Genomic DNA, 22,107 nt, shown 5'->3' on the forward strand with positions numbered 1-22,107 from the left:
CAATGATTCATCATCTGCGGACAGCTAATTTAGTATGTCCTCACTTTTTGTCTTTAATTCGACTGGATGTGTCTGCCCGCTCTCCCGTGCCCACAGGAGAGCAGAGATGTATAATATAGAAATAAACTTTTCTTTCCAGCTCTCTCTTCACACACACAAAAGGAGTGACATCATTCTGTCACTGGAAGAAAATGGCATGCTTTCCACTGACATCACTCCACATACTGTTGCCAGGAGACAAGGGAGTCAACATTAGTTACTATGGCAACTGCACTTCACCTTCAAAGCTCCTGACCTTTTTGGTTGTCTATGGTAGACTAGAATGTGTGTGACATGTATATTTGTGACATGTATATGTGTTTGTGTGTGTTTTGTGTATGCGCACAAAACACACGAGGCAGGATAGTCTTCCATCCTTAGTGTTGTGCAACATGAGCATTCAAGGTCTTGTTGAGTCATCCACTGCAATACAGTAGTTGTTACAGGACATGCAAGATTAAAGGACTGCAGTGGAAAAAAAATGCAATGAATGAAACTGCCGATCACATGACACTGGGACACCAAAAGCTCCGTTACAACTTAAGTTGGGAGTCAACATTTCCTAAACTTAAAAAAACAAAAGATGACGGGAGACATCAGTGAGTTGATACAGCATATTTATTTAGATATATATCTTTTCATTTAAAAGACTGACTCATAACAGTGTCCACTGCGTTTACCTGAGGACAGTGATTTTTAAAGAGGTCCAGCATCGACAAGTAAATGTAAAAATGAGCAACACAAAACGGCACAGGTGAAAGAGACAGATTTCCAGCTGGTTTGGGAGTTTTAAGTGGTTTGAAAAAAACAAAACATTTATATAGTACCATATATGGTAAACAAACATGCTGATGATCGAGTTGTTAACAAAACTATATCACAGTGACTAGAAACAGCCCCTTTTGACATAAACTCGAGGAGTTTCGGATTTGCATAAACCAAACAAAACAAAAAAAGACCCCATTGTCGACTCTGTTGTGTGCCAGACAATTAGTACTACAAAAGTGGATTGAAGTCGTCAGCTAGATCACACATTTCACACAAAATGCTTCTTTACTCACTCAAGTAAAAATGTAATTGAGTTTGAACAGAGAGCAAAGGCAAAGAGAACAAGAGGTGAAACATGCGGCTGAAGAACTGCTTCAATCTTCTTTCAATTTCACTCCTTTTTTGGCACAACTGGAGTCGCTTTCTCAGCTGTCATTTGCTAATTGAGTTTAGCCGGCGCATCAATGCCAGTCCTCTGGAGAGGGATACCAGCAGTGGTGGGCATTACAGGGCTTTTTTGGATTAGGTTGAGTTCAGGGCCAGTTTTCCACTCCAAGTCTGGTTCTCTGTGCCACCCTGCACATTGAGGGGTAACGTTGTCCCAACAGGACATTCTTCCACCCCAGCACCGCACACGTCCCGTCTCTACAAGGTGTCTCTTCATCCCCAGAAAGGGCACAAAGCCCATCTGCTTCTACAGTAAGCCAGACTTATCAGTCAGATCTTTAATTTTGATAATAATATAAGTGCTGCCTCAATATAGCTACAGGCAACCCTGCCACTGACATGTGGATCTACCGCTTCCTCACATGACAGACTACTTGCTTTTGATTGCTTTTTGTTTTTAAAGTTGACGTTTGCTTTTCTCACTGCTGGGTTTACATGGAAAAGCTGCATTGTCATATTGACTTGAGCAATTGAGACATATACAGTGAAACCACCATATAGGCTAAGGATCAAGGGCTAAAAGGGTAATTATACCCACTAAAAGTAAACAGTTTTACTCATGTGCCTTAATAACTCTCTGGGAATTACATCTGTCCTTTTTTTCCCCTTGCTGAACACTTCTAACAGAAGCTGATTGATTTAAACAATCCAGCTTATACTGCTAATATGAATATTAGCAGAAGTCAAATCATCATACATACACGTTCTGTACTATGGCTCTGCTCCATTCATGATTAAAAAAAATTATTACAGCATACAATAAAATACATTTCAAAAATATGAATATCTAACAAGTATGACAAATACCAACAGCAGTATTTTCTGACACAGGTCCATACCGCGGTCCCAAACAACAAACCATGATAAACACCTACTACATGAAACTGATAAAAATGGACAGACGGCAAGCTAAATAACAGTGATTACACAAGAAAAGTCACAGAAAGGGCAAGTGATACATCATTTACGATGAATTACCTAAACCCAACACAGTTTAATATGGTTAACATTCCTTCCTTCCCCCCCCCCCCCCCCCCCCGAAAGCTAAGCTCTTTCCACTGAAGCCATGCATACCATCGTGGGTGCACTTATTTTTGTCTTTCTAAGGCATGGAGCACTAGGTTCCACCATGGGATCCTTTAGCTCACTGGACTGAACAAGTGTAGACAAATGAGTCCTCAGGCTTTGCTGAGTACAGGTGGTAACACGTCATTGTTCATTCGCAACTGTATTTCCTCACTTCGTTTTTCCATCTAGCAATTTATTGTTCTCACTGACGTCAGCAGACGTCGACTTCCAGTATCGATGGCAGGACATCTCCAGCATCTCAAGCCCTCCAAAGCGCTTGTGCTGAGCTATGTACACTCCAACCATGATCAGGAAGTAAAGCCTGAAAGGAGCCCAGAGCCACAGGCCAGTGAAACACAGAGCAATGAAGCTGCTCCAATACAGCAGCGAGGCCGCTTTGATCAGAGAAACTCGCAGCTCTGACTTACAGGGTGGTACACGTGCAACGCCATCCCTGTCAAAGGCGCGGGGCTGCCCTGAGTAAAAGTCCCGCAACCGGACCTCCTTCTCGGCCCAGCGCTCCCGACACCAAGATTCTAAGTCGGAGGAAGAGGTGGGAAGTGCAGACACTGGATAGCGCCGGACATGGAAATGGATCTCACGTGGGAAATGGCCGGATACGAGGTGGCGTTCTGTCTGTGGGATGTTCTTAGGGTAGGCGACTGTAATGTCATGGACGGCATCCAAATTATCACCTAGGAAAAAAGTAAAAAATAAGTACAATTTAAAATGATGAATGGGAGAATAACACCACTTACTATTTTGAAAAGATGAAAGCAAATTCATTTAGAACTGTGAAAAACTCAACTTCCGATCCAGAACCACAAACAGTAAATCTTTTAGACATTAAGACAAGCCACTGCAGGGAGAATTATTATCTCTCTTACAAAACCACACTAGTTCACTGGCCCCGTTACTCAGACACCTCCAATTATCCAGTAACTCGCTGTTTTAAAACTACCGTCATCACTGATCTACAGTGCCCTTGTATACACAGGGGGAACAAAATAGATTACCAAAAGCACAGGATGACACCCGCAAGCGCCTGCTCTCACAGTAAAAATAGAGCTTAGAGGGGCACAGTGGATATGGACCGGGAGAACATGATCAGCATGAGTATGTCAGTCAGTGGCATAAAGAAAGGGAGATGAAAATTGGCTTAGTCTGATGATATCACAGTGTTTCACAACACCTGCTTGGAGAGTCTGTGTCACTGCTGAGCATGCAGGGTCGGTGGGGGGGTTGAGACAGCAGGACCAGAGATGGTATTTAAGACCTTTGGAAGACTGCCAGGTTGAGCTCACACAGAAATATGAGAATATCGGGTAGCTGTAATGACTGGCATTGGGATGAAGCATATGTCTGAGACTTTGAAGAATAACAGGTATAATCCCTCCTTGTATGAACAGCGTCAGTGGAATAAGTACAGTCATCGTAGCAGCATGTCATTTTCAGTTGGTTTTAGAGATAAAATATTTCCGTCCTCATGACAGGCTTTGTGTCCTGGTTATTTTCATGTGAACACATTACACTGTCTGGCTGCCAACTATCCTTAACGTGTCTATTACAAGTAAATCGGTCACGTGTTTAATGTAGATGATTTCAGAAGCTGTTAATGTCCTTCAAAGCTGACCTTTTCGTAGTCGGTCCACAATGAAGGTGAATCCTGTGGTGCGGGGATGAAGAACATACTCAAACTTCGGCAGGCTGTTCTGTGCAGCAAACGCATCGCTCTTTGCCCTTGTATTTTCTGCAGAAGACACACACCATAAAACTTGAGTAAAAACTTGTCTAAAAACATATCATGTTACTCATTCTCTCCAGGATAAATGTTTTTACTGGGATGCAATCAAGACTCTAAGTTTGTATCATATGACTGTTTTAAGAAGAGTGCATAAACCTTTATGTAGGCACAAAAAAATAAGGTAAATAAACCAAGAATTGTTTTAAGATGCTAGGAGTATTAGCTGTCTGTATTCATTTTGACTTTGTACTTTAAAACTATTAAACTTAGAGTACCTTTGCGATGAAATTTATACTGTCAAACCAAATACCATGGACAAGATTAACTGTTGCATATTAGATAGCCTTAATAATAACAACAGCCGAACTCATGGGGATACATAATCAAAAAATTCCAGTGTACTATTATAAAAATAGAAGTAACAATAACAACATGGGTTACGGGATATGATTAGATTCATTAATACACCCACTAAAGATAAACATTTATCCATTTATAAAAATCCATGGGGGGGTGAGGACATAAACACAGGAAAGGTGACTATTTATTAGCCAAACATTCCTCAGGAACTTGTTGCTGGAACATGTAAACTATATCATGACTCATAAGTTATATTACGCAACAAGAAGCAAATTCAGACAGAGTACTCAGACAACAGACAGCTCTGTTGATCACACCTGTTGTCATTCCTACACAGTCTCTTATTCAATTCAGTTTTAAAAGCTTTATTAAAAAGTTTGCTCTGACCTTGATCCTTTAGTCTGTATGCCTCTAGGATAAGCAGTGCGGGACTAATGAACTTCCACGTAAGAAGTCAACATACCGTGTATATATCCCCTTGTTTCTTGCGTCAAATCAAGCCTTGAAGTCTAAGAGGCTTACTTGCAAACACACTCGCAAGGGTGCAAACATAACACCAACTGTAAAGTAATACTTAGACCCTACTGGCTAATTATGATGTAACTACATTCAGCTCAACATGACATCATGATATGTAAATGGGAGTTAAGCTTCTCCCAGTAATGCTACTCAGGACTTTGACTGGCTCAAATGGGATCTGAAGGGCCTTTAGGCACAAGTGTCACTCTTGCTTAGACCGAGAGATCAGAGCATTCTTGCAGAAATGGCAGTGACAAGAGATTTAGATATGTCTTATCACTCTGAAATTGTGTTTGCATAACAGTGTCGAGCGCAAAGGCGTGCAACAGGTGGAGCGCTACGCTGAGCTCTGGAAGCCGACTGGTGGGTAACACATTTTGAGAGTAATAACTGAAATATGGACAGACCGCCCCATGAATGAATTAAACACTGCAAGGTTTACACTTCACCGGTAAGGTCGGTGCCTTCTGGGAAGAGCAGCAACTGCAAGGGCTCTCTGATGTCACAAAAGTAGTCCAGCATGTTCTCCAAATGCTTCTTGTCCTCCTCCCAACGACGCTGAATGAAGACAAAGCAGGCAACCTGCATTGCCCAACCTGCAAAGCAAATATTAAGTTGTCACATGTCGGCTTATCAAGGTAAACTGGCTAACATCTTAAAGTATGAGCTGAACTTGTATAACACATTAGTGCTCTAACTTTACATCATACTGTTCCTCTTTTATATTTACATTCAGCCAAGTCAGTCTTAATGGTTTTATCTCCTCTTTCAGCATATATTACATTATAGTTTGTGTAAGTGTACACGAGTGTCTTTGTGTGTAGGAAAGGGCAGGGCACCCACTGTATACCCACCAAAGCCAGGAACAGCCTTAAGCGCAGCCTTGAGGCAGATCTTTTCCAGACGAAGGTAGCTGTACCTGAGCAGACAACACCAAAGGAACATCCAGTCCAGGCGGGTACGGTGGTTCATGATGATCACGCTCCGCTCTCCGGGAATGAAACCATCACCTGTTATCACCACCTTCACTCCAAATACTAGCTCAAGCAAGGACTAGAAAAGAGAGACAAGGATGGAGGGAGCATAAAAGAACCGAAAGGGAAGCGAGGGTGACAGATAGGAAGGTGGTCAGGAATGATGACAGAAAAATCATAGAAAGGGAGGAGGTGGAACTAGGAAGAGGTAAGGTAGGAAGAAAAACAGAAAAGAGAGCCGAAAGAATGAGAAGACAATAAGACACGGTACTGGTTGGATATTATTGCCATTGTTCATGGTCATATAACCAATCACAGGTGATTTTACATGGCACCACCTTGTGTTTCATCTGATAACGAGCAGGTATGTTCGAAATGTCACATTAATAGATAGAAATTAGAGTTCTGCAGTGTGCAAATTGTAGATTCTTTTCTAAGAAAATAAGTACGATCATCAATTGTTGCAGTCATGATACACAAGACCTTTGCCTTGTTCTCAGGAATAATTGGAATAAATGAAGTATAGTTTTGACAAATTAAGAGAAAAGGCACATTTTCATCAGCCTAAGCACAGGTAACTTAAGACCATCTGTCGCACACAGAAGTAGGTTAAGAAAAGTACGCACCACAGGTAGGGTGAGCCAGGTAGCCACAATTCGATCAGTGAGCCAGCGGTACCAAGCAGGAGACAACAACATGAGGGGTAAAACTGGCCCCAGCATGAAGACGCTCCCGAAGAAACTACCCAAAAACAGGGTCACCACAAAGTACAGGCCCCGCACTGACACAGCCATCTGCAAGAGATGAACAAGACAAGATTAGCTGAGTACAAGTCCATACAGAATAAACATAACAGTTTTAAAGAAACACTGTTTTATTAAGTGGGTGGATGATGACAGTCACTGTATTCCAGACTTGGATCTCTGCTATGGAAAGAAGCTAAGAAGGAGAACATTGATAATATGAAACAAATGTGGTTTTTAGCGGTCTCGCCAAAAGCAAAGATTGCAGTTCTGTTGCTCTTTTAATATATTTGCCGACAAACAGTGGAAAATCCAGGGCAGACATTCCTAGGGTGGAATGTAAATGGGGGAACCTTTTGGTCTGTGGGTGACAGATTGTGGGTGCACAGTCACTAAATCATGTTTTGTTGTGGTTTTGGAATTATTCACTGAATGTACTGCTGGAGACACTTTCTGTTATTCTTAATAAAATGGCTTTGTTGAATGAAGATATAATCAGGAACAGAACAGAAGAATTAAAATATTGTAACAGGAACTTGGATGCAATCAATATGGCAATATATGGAGTGTTAAGCCACTGAAAGCAAAAAAGCCTGGAAAATGATACTCTTACATTGAAAGTCTCAACTGATTAGGAATGTTAGGTATGTTTTTACTGCATTGGGTGTGTGCTTAGGATCACTGTCATGCTTAATAATGAAGCTATTGCTAGTCAGATGCTTTCCAGATGGTACTGTATGATGGATGATGGAAAACCTGACAGTCCTTTTCAGTGTTCATAATCCCATCAGTTTTGTCAACATACCCAAATCATGACAGAGCCTCCACCATGTTTAACAGATGGCTGTAGCTGCTTGCTGTTGTACCTCTCTCCTTAACCTCCAAACGGATGACTATTTGAATGAAGGTGCTAAAAGATCGATTGCCACTGATTTTTCCAGTGATTGCTAGTGATCTTTGGTTCAGTCCACTGAGACCATTTCTGATGGGGCAAACAGTGGATGGACTGGTTCATATATTGTACTTTTCTGCTCTTTTCTACTCTAGCACTCAAAACGCTTTATACAACACGCCTCATTCAATTCATACAAGCACTTTTTTTCTACAGCTATGCGCCTTTCTATCTAACATTCCTTCTCCGATGGGGCAATTTAGGGTTCCGCATCTTGCCCAAGCGTACTTAAGCCCCTTTCACATAGAAAGCAACATGTGCTGCGCTGACCGCTAGCTGGAGAAAATGGCCCAAAAATTGTGTTACACTCCACTTGTATGTCATTTTTTTTTTGCACCTGCTCTACGTGTACTAGGATGCACAAGCTCCCTGTCATTTCAAAACACGCATCTCTCATCCATAAAGAATAACGCTCTGGCACTATCCCTACTAGTGAAGAGTGTGTTGTTTCCACAACACTGCTTTCCTTCCGAGGTCCCTATATGCATGTAAACCTGTGTCATAAAGTTCGTTGAACTTGAATATGCACAGAATTAACTTTTCTTCCATGTTTGAACCACTAATTTTCTGATTAGTAGATGACCTGCTCTACCTCCTGAGCTACAGCCACCCTCAAAGTATCAACTGAAGAACCAAATGTATCTTTATCAGGTCTTTGCAGGATTCCTATTTCTTGAGAACATGATGTTCAGATACTGTTCCTTTGCTGAAGATCTGTTTTTTAGGCCTGTCACTTCTTCTGACCTCCACTGGCCCAGTTTCCTTAAATTTTTTAAAGACACATTGCACATCATGTCGAGCTATGCCAAGTCTTCTGATAAAAGCTCTGTGAGAATCAACGTTTTGTGCAGAAATACTATTTTATGCCCTTCAAACTGTGTTGTCTTTGACATTTTTCACAGATTCAACTAAAGAAATGTGAACAAATTCTCTATTCTTGGCTGCTAGCAAAAAGTGCTTAAAGATAAATAAATAAATAGAAATGAACTGTATTTGTTTTTTCATCCCTTGCATTAGGCACCTTTTTTTATGCTTGAATTATTTTATAAGTTAGTGTTAACTGGTCTACCAAGGAATAGAATGGAATGAAATGAGTGAAAAAGTAGCCATTGTACAAAGTAAAGAACCTAAAGACTACTTTCAAAGGTTAGAAGTAATGAGTACAAATACTTACTTACTTAGAATTTTCTGTAATTTACTTGAGTAGTTGTTTTTCTGACAACTTTTTACTTTTACGCCCTACATTTGTAAACAAATATCTTTACTTTCTACTCCTTACATTTTCAAAACAGGCTCCTGGTTTTTGGTTTAACATTTAAGGGGAGTTATTATTATTTCACGTCACTGCCGGTCTTCAAACTGATTTGAGCCTAAACAGTAACACATGAAAGCCAGTCCTATTTGTATATTAATCACCAGGGGACATTGCATAAAAAGGGATCAAAGAGGCAAAACGGTGTGCCATAGTTAGGGGTTAAAGTGGGCCTGGAACAAGTGCAGATGTCCATAATTTGCAGTTGTGGTACTTCAGTATTTAGCTAGCTCTAAGAAAGAGGAGTGAGTATAAAGGGAATACCTTTTTTTACGTGGCAGGTAATTTCAAATGCAAAATTTCTATCACCTTAACAAACATCAGCAAACACACAAACTGTTTCTGTGCAGTTTGTCACAATATGCCTTCTACCTAAAAGCTACAGCTGCTATATTTCACAGGGGAGAGAATGAGAACTAAAACCACTCAAGATAGAGAAAGACGGGACCGGAGAGGAAGAAGAGAGAATTATATTTAAAGGCAATAACTGCTCATGATAGTTGATCAACTGGAACTTGAAAGCTTACATGCAAGTCCTGATTTTTTTATGTCAGATGTTATCTGTATATGTGAAGCAATGATTTTTCATATTGTGAAGCGTTCTGCAAAACAAACTGAGGTATGCCAAGTTTGTGTTATTCAAAAGCGGCATGAAAATACTCTGCAGCTTAGTGCAGCATAAACAATTTAGATTTGCCGTACTGTGATGGATTTAAAGCAAAGAACTGTGTGTGACTAGTGCGCAGTGGCTGTGGTGCTCAAGGTGAGAGTTAGGTTACATCAAGTGTAGCACAGTTGAATTTGAAGTTAAGCTGATGAATCTTAGATTCATTCACTCAATTCCACCTTCATACCAACCTTATACAGCCTAGTATAAAAATAACATGCACAATATACTGTCATCACAGAGGATGCCAAGACAACTCATGAGACATGTGCTTATATCTTGTTGAATTCAGTTGTGCAAATCCACAAAGACGAGTAAACCTCAGAGCTGCAGTGGCCCCGATCACCTAATCACAGCCTGTACCATTAAGAGTTATTACTCGTTTCCCCACATTGAGCCACTACAACCGATTTTAGGGTTCCCCCACGCATTGAATCCCACTTTAACCCCTAGCTGTACTCACTTTTCAGTTTAAAGGTAAAGTCACCCTCTGTTCTGTAAGTAACAGAAAACAGAGGAATTTTTTTATTTTTGTCCAATTGTTTGCTCATATTCTACATAACTGATTCAAACTGAGTGCATTCAGTAGAATTAAAATTTAGACTGAAATAAAGTTTCATCTACCGATATTATTTTATTATTGCATTAATATAGCACAAGGTTCAGTTAACTTTGCACAAAGATAGATGGTAGAATATCCTCCCAGAGAGCTACTTTTTACTTTCTTGCTTTGAGTACATTTCAGAACTTATACCTTTTCACTCGTTGAATAAGTACTTCAGCTTTTACTGGAGTATATTTTAATACTAATATCTGTATTTCCACATAAGTACAGAATGTCTGTACTTTTGCCACATCTGACTACTTTAGAAATTACAATGACTGGTTACTTGGAAACAAACTATCAAGAAATGACAAGTGGCTGCAAATTCTCCACAATACTGTACATGTACTTCCATACTGGAAGAATGGATTCAGTATGGTGAAAGACTGGGACACAGAGACTTACTCATTTGTGTAATTTCCAGGTAGTGGTTGTTATTCATGAGATATACACATTTTTTTTTAAATGTGCTTTTATGAAGCGGTAGTTAAAAAAAGCAAGACTAAAAACTTCACAATGGAAATGACAAAAACAACTACACCTTAAACTTCGGCTGTTATTGAACCTTTGAGCCACTGACTCTGCTACTTAGAGGCACTAAAAACATCACATGGTGATAAACTCGTGGAAAAATTGGTTGAACCACACTTAAACTTTATTGTATTGTAAAGTTTTTCCTCTGCTTATCAGATTCAGGGTCTCAGGTGTAGGTGGGGTGAGGAGTGTGGGTAGAACCTATCCTAGTTACCATAAGACAAGAGGTGGGGTACACCATAGATAGCTCTCCAGTCTGCTGCATGGCTTCCAAAGAAAGACACACAATCATTCACCATTGTCTTTGGATTGTCAGGGGAAGTTGGAGTACCCGGTGAGAGCCCATGCAGGCACGAGGAGAACATTTGTAGGCCGCTAATGAACCTTTGACCCACTAACCCTGCTACCGAGAAGCATTAAAACATTACATACATAATGAACCAATGGAAAATTTGATAAACCACACTTACATTTTATTGTGTTAGGAAAATTATCCTTTGAAGTCATTATAAGCCCATGTACAAACTGTCATTCACATGGTTGCAAACAAAACTGAAACCTGATGCTGTATGTACTTTGTAATGGTGTCAAATCACAACAAAATGCTCAAGAACAATCACATCACTCTAACAAAAGGTAAAAGGGACTTAATTCAGCCCTTGTCTTTTCAGAGATATGAGAGGTAAACATTTCAGCTTCCAATGGTAATTGAAAGTTGAATGTTAATTTGTGCTTCGCAAACTTTCACACAGGTGTTTTCACTTAGTTTGCCTGATTACACCCCTTCTCAAGATCAGATGCTTGACTGCCATCTTCCTCCCTCTCCTGTTCATTTTGTTCCACCTAATTTGTTGCACCTTCTTATGCTGCATTAATGGCACATCAGAAGTGGAAAGTTGGAAAATCTAATCAGGAATCTCATTGGATTTAACTGATTTATGTAATTTATTGGCTGCCTCCTGGTTTGCTTTTTTGCCATTTTATGAATAACAACCCGCATCACTTAACTGAAGAAACAGATGAGCTAATAAGGCTTGTTTGTTCGATTTTTTTCCCTGGGGAGAGATAAGAGTGGATTCCCCGTGTCCACTGAATGCAGCATTAGTACCAAGACTGGAAACCTCCATGTATTTCTTAGTATGGTTCCACCAAAGCCTGGGAAAAGGCTGAATTAGCCTGAAATATGTTAAACACCTGTTATCGCACAAGGCATTGACATAACAATTCAATATTTAGGAAAAAAAAAAAAACACCTTTCGAAAAAAACGACAAAGTGTAGACCAATGTCTTTTGATCAATCAGTCTTATAAAAGCTTCTAGGATGATCTAGTCACACAGCCAGTGTGATCACGATGAAAGCAAGCACTATACCAGTTTGCTGCTAAAAATAAATGTCATGGCCAAGCTGGTACTATCCCTTCTGATACTAAACACAAAACAAGAGTTCATTATTGATCTGTCAGGCAATCATAGTGAAGGAGCAACACTGTGTCATGCCAGTCCTTAAGTATACAGTTTACATATTGTTGTGACTTGTGAGGCTCATTCTCCTTATCTTGCAGACAGAGATGCAGAGATTACATTTACAAAACAGCTGGCCTGAAAAGAAATTCTACACAGTGATCTGAAGTCTCTGCATATTTTTTTTTCAGGAGATAAACAACAAGATATCAAGCCTCAAAACAGTGTGCTTTCTATTTTTTTCAGAGTAGCTGGCACTAGCTGTCTGCCTATTGTTTTGTTGTAAATGCATCAAAAAATGTAACAAACAAAACAAAAAAACCCCAGCAAAGTAGAAGCTATACAATCTTGTACACAGTCTAGGGCTGTGCGATATGACCAAAATCTCATATCCCAATATAAGAAATTTTATCGTCCTGATAACGATATAAATCACAAAAATGTAACATTTTCTGTAAATTCTGTGAATCTCGGGCAGCTCGTCTTGCGGGAAGTGTTTCCAGCTGCGCGTCATGTGGCTGGAGTCGAGTGTTTTAACCGATGCATGAAACTATACATTTTTAGACATAAGTTGTAAAGGCCGCCGTTTTCTTTGTGAGTATTTATTACACGGCGTGCTGCGGGGAAAAGCCTGTTCTAACGTTTGAGTCTAAGGTTTATTTTTTAGCACCTGGCAGCTCTTTTTTAATTCTCATCCGTAAATAATCTGCTCTTTCACGTGATTCAGTTTATTTTGAAAAGTCTCAACAGGATCTTGAGCTTTATTGTGAAAGGTTTATGTGAAACATATACAAGCGGACATGCGATGCTGTTACCGTCATTGTTGCTAACCACAACGCATAGAAAACAGGCGCTTGTCCGTCCATAGTGTGGTTATATTAAATATAAGAGAAAGAGAGAACTTTAAGAAATTAATATAGCCACTACAGTGACCATCAAAACGATGAAAAAATATTGCCGTAAACAGTTTATTTTGCGACACCATGAAACAAACGATAGCGTAAAATCAAAGGAGCTTGCAAAGAAAAGCGTCTGGACTTCTTTAAGTTGCTTGAAGACGTTTCACCTCTCATCCGAGAAGCTTCTTCAGTTCTAAGGTCAAATGGTGGAGAGTCCCAGATATAAACCTAGTGGGAGTTTCCCCCCACAGAGGGACAAAAGGACCCCCTGATGATCCTCTAATCGCCTGAGCCAAGGTGTGAAACTGGGTGTGGGTCCCAATCAGCCAGAGTTGCCAGCAACACGCTCAGACAAAAACTGGTTCACCCAAAAGACAAAACTCCAAAACACAGACTTAACAATGTGGTGTATGCTGTACAGTGCAGCGAGGAATGCCCAGACCTCTACATTGGAGAGACCAAACAGCCACTTCTCAAGCGCATGGCACAACACAGAAGAGCCACCTCCACAGGACAAGACTCAGCAGTCCATCTGCATCTTAAGGATAAAGGACACTCTTTCGAGGATGCCAATGTTCACATTTTGGACAAAGAGGACAGATGGTTTGAAAGAGGAGTGAAAGAAGCCATCTATGTCCACTGTGAGCGACCATCTTTGAACAGAGGCGGGGGTTTACGACACCAACTGTCTGCCATCTATAATCCAGTTTTGAGTTCCCTGCCCAGACGCCTTAACGCCCACTCACATCCTGGGCCATCTGACCTCAGGAATTCGCATGATAAGGTGGGGCCAGGTTTCACAATGAACTCACCCGAAACTCTGGCTGATTGGGACCCACACCCAGTTTCACACCTTGGCTCAGGCGATTAGAGGATCATCAGGGGGTCCTTTTGTCCCTCTGTGGGGGGATACTCCCACTAGGTTTATATCTGGAACTCTCCACCAGTTGACCTTAGAACTGAAGAAGCTTCTCGGATGAGAGGTGAAACGTCTTCAAGCAACTTAAAGAAGTCCAGACGCTTTTTTTGCAAGCTCCTTTGACTACGATGACCTGGATGACTGAGAACCTTCACAGACGATAGCGTAAAATGAAACGATAGACGTTTTTATATCGTCATCCGATATATATCGTTATATCGAACAGCCCTAACACAGTCCATGCGTATCTTAACAGTAGGGCTGTGCAATTAATCAAATTTTAATCTCAATCATGATGCTGGCTTCTCACAATTAAAGGAACATGATTGAGTGCCACTGAAAATGTATGCTCTGCCAATAGAAAGTAAAAGCAAATCAAGCGGTCGCTAGATTAACATGCCTCCATGAGCCAATCACAGCTGTTCCCTGCACTGTGCAGCTTCAGGTTTCCTGGACTAGACGGGCTTAGTAAAAGTGCGTTAAAAGAGAGATACATAACCAAATTCAAATGTGTGGCACGGCAGGAGGTAAAGAGCTTTTCCCTTGAATTGAATCGTCATTTGCTGTTCGGAAATATTGCAAATTTAGGTCAAGTGATGTTAACCAGGAACAAATTATATGCAAAGAGTGCTGTAGAGTTGTGTCTGCACCGCAAAACCACACAGGTAACTTATTCAGCCACCTGAAAACAAAGCACAAACTGCAGGCAGGTCAAGAAAATCACTGTTCAGCTCGGACTTCCATAAAAGTGAGCAATGATGCAGTGAAATCACCAACGCAGTCGCATTTGGGCAAAGATGCAAGGGTCAACCAAACACGGAGCATAACGATGGCTTCAGGAAAAGGTTTAACATACAATTATTTTTCTAAAGTGGAAACACCAGTGCCGTATGTATAACACTACTGGGGAAATAAACAGGGATCTCACAGCTGTCAAGCACTTTGCTATTAGTTTTATTCAGATCAGGTACAATGAATGAAGGGAAAGACTATTTTATGCACTTCACTTGGTGCAATTTTTAAAAAGATATTTTTTCTTCTAACACATGTGCTGAATTTGGGTATAAAAGGAAAAGCTATTTTACTTTACTGAAAAAAAAGCTTTTGTGCCAATAAATAAAAAAATAATTACATTTATAATATTTATTCTGTAGACGAGAACTATCAGACTGCAAAGAAGATAACATAAACAAGTCTGACTAATTTAACGAAAGGAGTTAGAAATGTTTTTGTATTGCTGATCAGACGGAGCCTGTCATTTTCCACCACACCCCGAGGTTTTGGTGGAAAGCAATACAGGGTACAGTCACCTAGATACTGTGAGGTTATCTTTACTGATATCTGCATGATTTCAGACTGAGTCACTAGACAGAAATCTAACCAGAAAACATTCCAAGGGATCGCTTGTGATCATCTCCACGCAAGCCTTGCTCATCTTAAACAAGCCTATTGAAGTTGGGCAAGTTGAGACATTACACACTTTCCTGTATTAGTAGTTTTTAACCTACTAAAACTGCATGTACGCAAGTAACCTAAGTGTCAAATATTTTGATGTAATGCACCTTTGCATGCTTTGCAGAAAACCTGATTTGATGCTCGATGAGAAAAAGCCATGCCAAATGATTTGTGTACATTACAGAGAAGGGGCGTGGAAACCCTTATAATCTGCAAGACTTACTAGTTTTAAAGTTAAGCCCTAAAGCTGGTCAATTACTATTAAGAAGATGAAGGTTTAAACGGAGAGGCACAGCAAGTCCCTTGCTGACGCTGGCATCTCTGAGCTTGTGCTACTGGGAGCAATTTTCTCCAGCAGGTGTTTTCCTCTCTTACGTGAACTTCAGCTCTCACCTTACACTTCAATTACTGTTATGACTGTACAGGCTTCTGGTTCAGACTACCTTCCCCAACACTTTCATCATCCTGCCCTTGTTGACACCTTCTGCGGCATCATGACACAGCAGGTCTCATGGCACCAACCAAAGTGGCAGAAGGTGCATTTAAGCAATCCAAGAGTGTTTGTGCATGATTATGTTGGGATTTAGGGTTTAAGGGTTGCTGGTTTTAACAACGGAAAATGTGAAGCATGAGAGGGCTGAGGACAACAAGCTTGCTCAGCACAATTGACACAATTAGGCTACGTCCCTTTCCACTCACACACACGCACACACAAATAAAAACACACACCCTTGGGTGGCTGCTGAAACAACTAGACAAGGCTATTCATACATGCAGTAAAAAGGCCTGACACACCTGGAGCCATGATGTGAGAACTGAGTGGAATTATGAAAATTTAATTGTTATATAAACATGTTTTTCTTCCGCTTGGCATATACACATGGGGCCTGGTAACACTATTTGTGCAAGACATCCAGGGAAACTTGTTTTCATACTCCAGGGCAAGCATTGCTTGTGAGTTTGATTTATTCCCGTCTACTTGGTTAGTTTAACATTTATTTAATCACCATAGTAATGATCCTGAAATAATTTCCCCAAACACACACACACACACACACACACACAAAGCACAACATACTCTTCAAGTTTGAAATTCCTAGCATCGAGCTAAGACCAGACATCCCAACAGAGCAAAGCAGAGTGAACAGGTCAAGCATGTCGAGGCTAAACAATGAGCTTAAGTGGTGTGTGTTTGTGTTAAGAGACAGAGACAGAAAGAGGAGGAATGAAAGGGGTAATAGTAACGATTTAAGTGCAGGTCCTGATTTAGAAAACTCAATGAGTAACTTGCCAAGATTAAACATGTCAAGAAGTTAAGAAACTGATTTCATTTCTTTACCTTGCAATTTCAGAAACCAGTTTCTCAGCGTTTCACTGATTTCTACTGAAATCCATTTGCATCATTGTGAAATTTGGACCAAAATATTCATTCTAAGGGCAGAAAAAGAAAGTAGCGAGGGAAGATAATAAACATAAAATCAATACACAGGATACATTTGTTGTATCAGAAATGTGACAAAAGCTCCTGGAAAAACACAATTGACTATAGAAGGCTTAGTAGAGGAAGCTGGTGGCTGTTGTCAAAGAGGATGTGATGGAAAATCTGGTCTAAACTTTAGTGACAAAACCATTTTTTGTCAATCAACTTCCACATTCTTTGCAAGCATACTTCCTGCACGCAGGTGAGGAAGACATATTAAGTAGTCCTGCTCGCTTCTCTTTTTTTGTGCCCACTTGGCTCCTGTCCTCCCCATCTTTCTTTGGCACCACATTTAAGAGGTGTGGCAAGCAGCTTGCAACATTATGCCACATTGTAAATTAATTAATTAATTGCACTATTTTGTACATGCAAAAAAAACAAAACAAAAACTGAAATAAATTAAAAATCAGAGATGGGCAGTAACGCGTAATCCGATTACTTTTTTCAAGTAACGAGTAAAGTAAGGGATTACTATTGCAAAAACGGTAATTAGATTACCGTTACTTTCCCGTAGGAACGCTGCGTTACTGCGTTACTAAAACCTTGATTTTTTGCAAGAATGTCTCATGACAGTGACGTAAGCAAGTGCGACGTTGGTGAAAACAGCTGTGTACAGAGCAACAATGGATAATATATCGAGTGCGGGAGAGAGTATGAGCATGCAACGTTTAAAGCGTGGAAGTACTGACCTTACTTTAAGTTTGATTCCATAAAAAGTGACATATACATTAGTGTCCGTTGTGCCTGGGAAGAAAACTTCTTTTTACAGCAAAAAAAACCCCTAAACTTCCAAGCAAACACCAAGTGCACTACGACATAATGGGAAATTCACAGAGAAACTCGCGGATTCTTCCACTGACCGCTGCGGCACACCTGCACCAGGGTAAACCTCCGCCTACCCTACTCCTGCTTTACAGGTGAAAATAGAGCAAAAGGACCGCTGAGTCTTTGACTTTATTTATTTTCTGCTGTGTTTTACTTGCATCTATTTGAAAGAGTGAGTGTAAACACACACAAAAAAAAATTATTTTATGTGCTGGAATTAGGGCTGCCATGATTAGTCGACTAGTCACGATTACGTCGACTATTAAAATCGTCGACGACTAATTTAATAGTCGACGTGTCGTTTGAAGCTTTGTAAGATCCCAAAAGACGCAGGAATAAGTAGTAGGATTTAAGAGTGTAATAACGGACTGAAACAGAAGATGGCAGCACTGCATGTACAAGGATGCCAGCTGCCGTTAAACCCCGAAGAAGAAGAAGTAGCTCTGTCCCAGAATTCATAGCGCGGCCCAGCTCAGTTGTCAACAATGGCGGCAGCTAGTTAGTTTTAATATTACTCTTATTATTCTTTCTGGGTCACAAAATACACGTTTAACATATTTTCAGGCGAGAATGTAGCTGTGTAAACCTCAAATATCTGCTCAGTTTATCAAGACACCACATATTTTCAAAAGCGCTCCGATGTTTTCGGAGACGTCTGTTACCCACTAGCTCGATAGCTAGCCGGGGGCCGTGAGAGCACCGGACTCCCGGCAAATAGTTTTCAAACCCACCGCCATCTTTCGCTACTCAGGTTAAACATATATAAGTCACTTAGATAACTTAAAAATGTTATTGTTTGGCCTTTTTTTAGTATTTTATTTTATCCTGAGACAGCTGATTATCAGAAGTGTGAGATGCTCAAGAATTTACTCCGGTGTCCTGTTATAGTTTAGATAGCAAGGAGCAGACGGCTGAGTTTATTAAAAACAATCTGCAGATTTCATTAAACTTTAATAAACTATCATCTTGTCTTTATTTTTAGTTAGCACATACCTTAAACACTTAAAGCCGTAAGCTAATTATAGTTATATAAGAGCAGATGCTGCTGGTGCAATAAGCTGTAGTTTTACGTCCAATGGATGATGATCTGATTAGTCGACTAATCGCAAAAAATAATCGGTGACTAGTCGACTATCAAAATAATCGTTTGTGGCAGCCCTAGCTGGAATGTGCAGAAAATAGGTTGAAATATTAAACAAATTTCTTCCAGTCAGAGAATGTTGCATACAATTAAATTTTTGCTTGATGCATAAAGTTAAAAGATTAAAACTAATAAAACAAGTTTTAAAAAGGGACTTTTCCATTTGATTACATTTTGTATGATGGATTATGTAGAAAAAGTAGAATTGGGCTGAAAAATCTATCGCTTTATCACCTATTCAGGTTGTAAATCGTGTTTTTAAAAAGTAACTAAGTAACTAAGTAATTAATTACTTTTGAAAATAAGTAATCAGTAAAGTAATGGGATTACTTTTGGGGGAAGTAATCAGTAATTAGTTACTGATTACTTTTTTTAAGTAACTTGACCAACACTGTTAAAAATGCAAAGCTACAAAAGCGCTTTCCAAACAGGTAATCAAAGAAAACAGAGTTGCTTCCACACAAACTAGACTAATCAGCTAAACTATTCAGGCCGAAGTATAAATCTGTTTAATCACAACTCTGGTCGAGCGGATTTGAGAGAAAGTTAGAAAGACGAGGCTGAGTTGTGCAGAAAAGGGATAGTGGATATATTGGACAAAGGACTTTGAATAAGGAGCTGCCTAAGTCTGGTCCCAAGAAAAATGTAGCCAGAATTAAGGAAGGTGTTTTTGTTGGTCCTGAAATCGGTGAAATGATGCTTGACAATGAGTTCAGAAGCCAAATGGATCAGCAGCATGGGAAGCCTTCGTGCAGGTTGTCCAGAATTTTCTTGGAAATCACAGAATTGTGCTCAGCTTATGGATAACATGCTAAAGGCATTTCAGCTAATGACTGCCGAACATCACTTTAGATGCACTTCTTACGTTCTCATCTCGACTTTTCCTCCCACCAAATCAGCGATGAGCATGGAAGAAAGACTTCATCAAGAATAAACTGATATCAGGGAAAATTCAATCCTAGCATAATGGGTGACTACTGTTGGTTCTTGCTAAGTCAAGCGCAAAAGCAAAAGTATTAAACATTTTTTAACATGTTTAATTTTGAGCTAAATTGACAGAAATTTGCTTTAGCGTCTCTGTCTGGTGTTGTGTTCTGGTTTATTATCAGAATACACACATTAAAACTATTTTGTAGGGGAAATGCTTGAAATTCCAGATATTGTGTTGCTATATTGATATTCAAAAGTGATGTGTATCTCAAAAACCTGACGCAAGTTGGTTGTACTTCTGAAATCAGTGTAAAAAACAAGAACAAAAAAACAGATAAAAAGCAGGTGTGAGGTGCCCAATAGCAAACAAAAAAAAGTTTTTTGTAGAGCAGTGTTATCAATAACTATAACAACAATGTCATGTTAAGCAAGTCTTTGTTTTAGATAAGGGGAAAGCTCAATCGCCTCAGATAAAATCTATATGCTGGTTTGTTTTGAAATTATAGAAATTTATTAACCTCCTAAGGCTGCCTGAAAAGGAAACTGATGTGCAGTTACTTTGGGTACCCGTGTTTCCAAACTACGATATCTTTTAACTAATATCATCCAAGGGCAACTGACAGCAACTTACGCCACCTTTAAAGCAACAATAAAAGTAGCTAATGGACAATCTATCGTACCATACTTTTTCCACTATCCCAGGGTGGGGCGAGTAAGGAAGGAGGACTTTAGCCAGAAAGAAAGCCCTGATTAGCCTAGATTTAAGTTTAAGTTTAAGCTAAGAATTGTGCCATATTTTATCTGTAAATAATAATATTGCTACGTAAATATTGACCTAGCAGCAGCCTTTAATGCAAATAAACCACAAGGAGATACTGCAGAGTCAAATGGATTGGCTAATGGAGACGCTAATGTTTACATTCTGACAGTGTGTGCTCTATTACGGTGAACACATGAGGTAGGGGTAACCATACAAGCACCACTTTGCCTTAGCTGATGTTTTCCACAAACTGCCTTTATAATCACTTGGCTACAGAACAGCTCATCTCCCAACGTACACGCTAACTGCTACATTTATTATACGAGAAGCTACCTTAAGGTAAACTAGACTTTCAATGGTGGTGGCTAATGCATCGAGTTTTGTGAAACACATACAATTTAAACATACCCACCTTTTGTGCTTATCCTTCACAATCAACGATCGGTGCGAGTGTGCTAGTCACGTTAGCTCCGGTAAGTCCAAACGCTGGGTTGCGACATACTAGCAGCTAGCTAACTAGCAAACATTAGCAAGAGGAGCTCCGCCAGAACACGAGAGCTGGCGCCGGTAGAACACCGGCTGAAACTGCCTCGCACCCGCTTTGTTTTGTGAAGTATTTGCAGCTCTAACTACGGAGCCGAGGCAGCTTCGCTTTATACGAAAGCATTTACTCACTATTAAAACACAAACTTGCAGCATCAGCCTTAACGTTTAGCTAGCTGAAGCCGACCTCTCAACTTGTTACCTCTCACCTGTCTTTACAGACAGGAGTCGACAGGGGGTGCTGTTTGCACAGGATAGCTTCATTAAGGAAAATGACGGTCTCAAAACCGCAGACCTGTGCCATGTGGAGCAGGTTTTGCCAAGGAGAGCCCTCATAGAGAACGCAGCGTAGATTTCGCAAGCTGATAGTGACTTTCACTGACACATTTCTTATATTTTTAGCAGCAGTCGAACTAGTTTGCACCTTTGAAGTCGTAGGATGTGCAAAAAGAAAGTAGTTGACAATAGAGAAAAATCCAGCTAAGAAGTACTTAAGTACTTTTTGTGCACAGTATGGTTTTATGCATTTTACGCTTATTCATCATATATAATTTCAGCAGTATTATGGTTTAATTAATAAAAAGGTCTGAAATGCTTTTTATTGCTGCTTGCCCAGGGTGAGCTGCTTCAACTATTTTATAGAAAAGCATGCAATGTATATTTAAACATTTTGCTCATTATCTATTGTACAGGTCCTCATCATAACGCATTGAGAGGTCAGTGCATCATTAACAAAGCAGCAGTCACAGGCGACAAAGGGTAAGAACAGATCATTTGAAAAGTAAACAGTTATGCAGAAATAACCAATGGAAAACAAAAAAAACCCCGTGTTTTGATTTCACTAATCAAAACACAATTCCTTTAAACATTAAAACTGGTTAGCAATAAACAGGGAAAGTACAGAGTACACTCAGAAGTTCCATCATCATTGAAGCTGGATCAGGCTTTCTTTCAAGATATGCA

The 22,107-nt window shown here is 40.0% G+C and overlaps 1 protein-coding gene across 2 annotated transcripts; it reads right to left on the minus strand.

Annotated features, from left to right (window-relative positions):
- Window positions 1-639: 639 nt before the first annotated feature.
- On the minus strand, window positions 640-21,374 carry lclat1 (lysocardiolipin acyltransferase 1). Of its 2 annotated transcripts, none has more exons than XM_084914280.1 (6): window positions 21,014-21,374; window positions 6,546-6,713; window positions 5,800-5,998; window positions 5,395-5,541; window positions 3,956-4,072; window positions 640-3,017 (listed from the first exon to the last, which is right to left on the minus strand). In XM_084914280.1, exons 2-6 carry the CDS (start codon window positions 6,711-6,713, stop codon window positions 2,491-2,493), a joined length of 1,158 nt encoding a protein of 385 aa, XP_084770406.1. In that variant the 5' UTR covers window positions 21,014-21,374; the 3' UTR covers window positions 640-2,490. The 2 variants fall into 2 exon arrangements, with proteins under 2 accessions (XP_084770406.1, XP_084770407.1); XM_084914281.1 differs by lacking the exon at window positions 21,014-21,374 and adding an exon at window positions 16,805-17,327.
- Window positions 21,375-22,107: the final 733 nt, after the last annotated feature.

The sequence above is a fragment of the Perissodus microlepis genome, chromosome 19 (genome assembly GCF_051167445.1).
Source record: "Perissodus microlepis isolate ML-2025 ecotype Zambia chromosome 19, ASM5116744v1, whole genome shotgun sequence".
NCBI lineage: Eukaryota > Metazoa > Chordata > Actinopteri > Cichliformes > Cichlidae > Perissodus > Perissodus microlepis.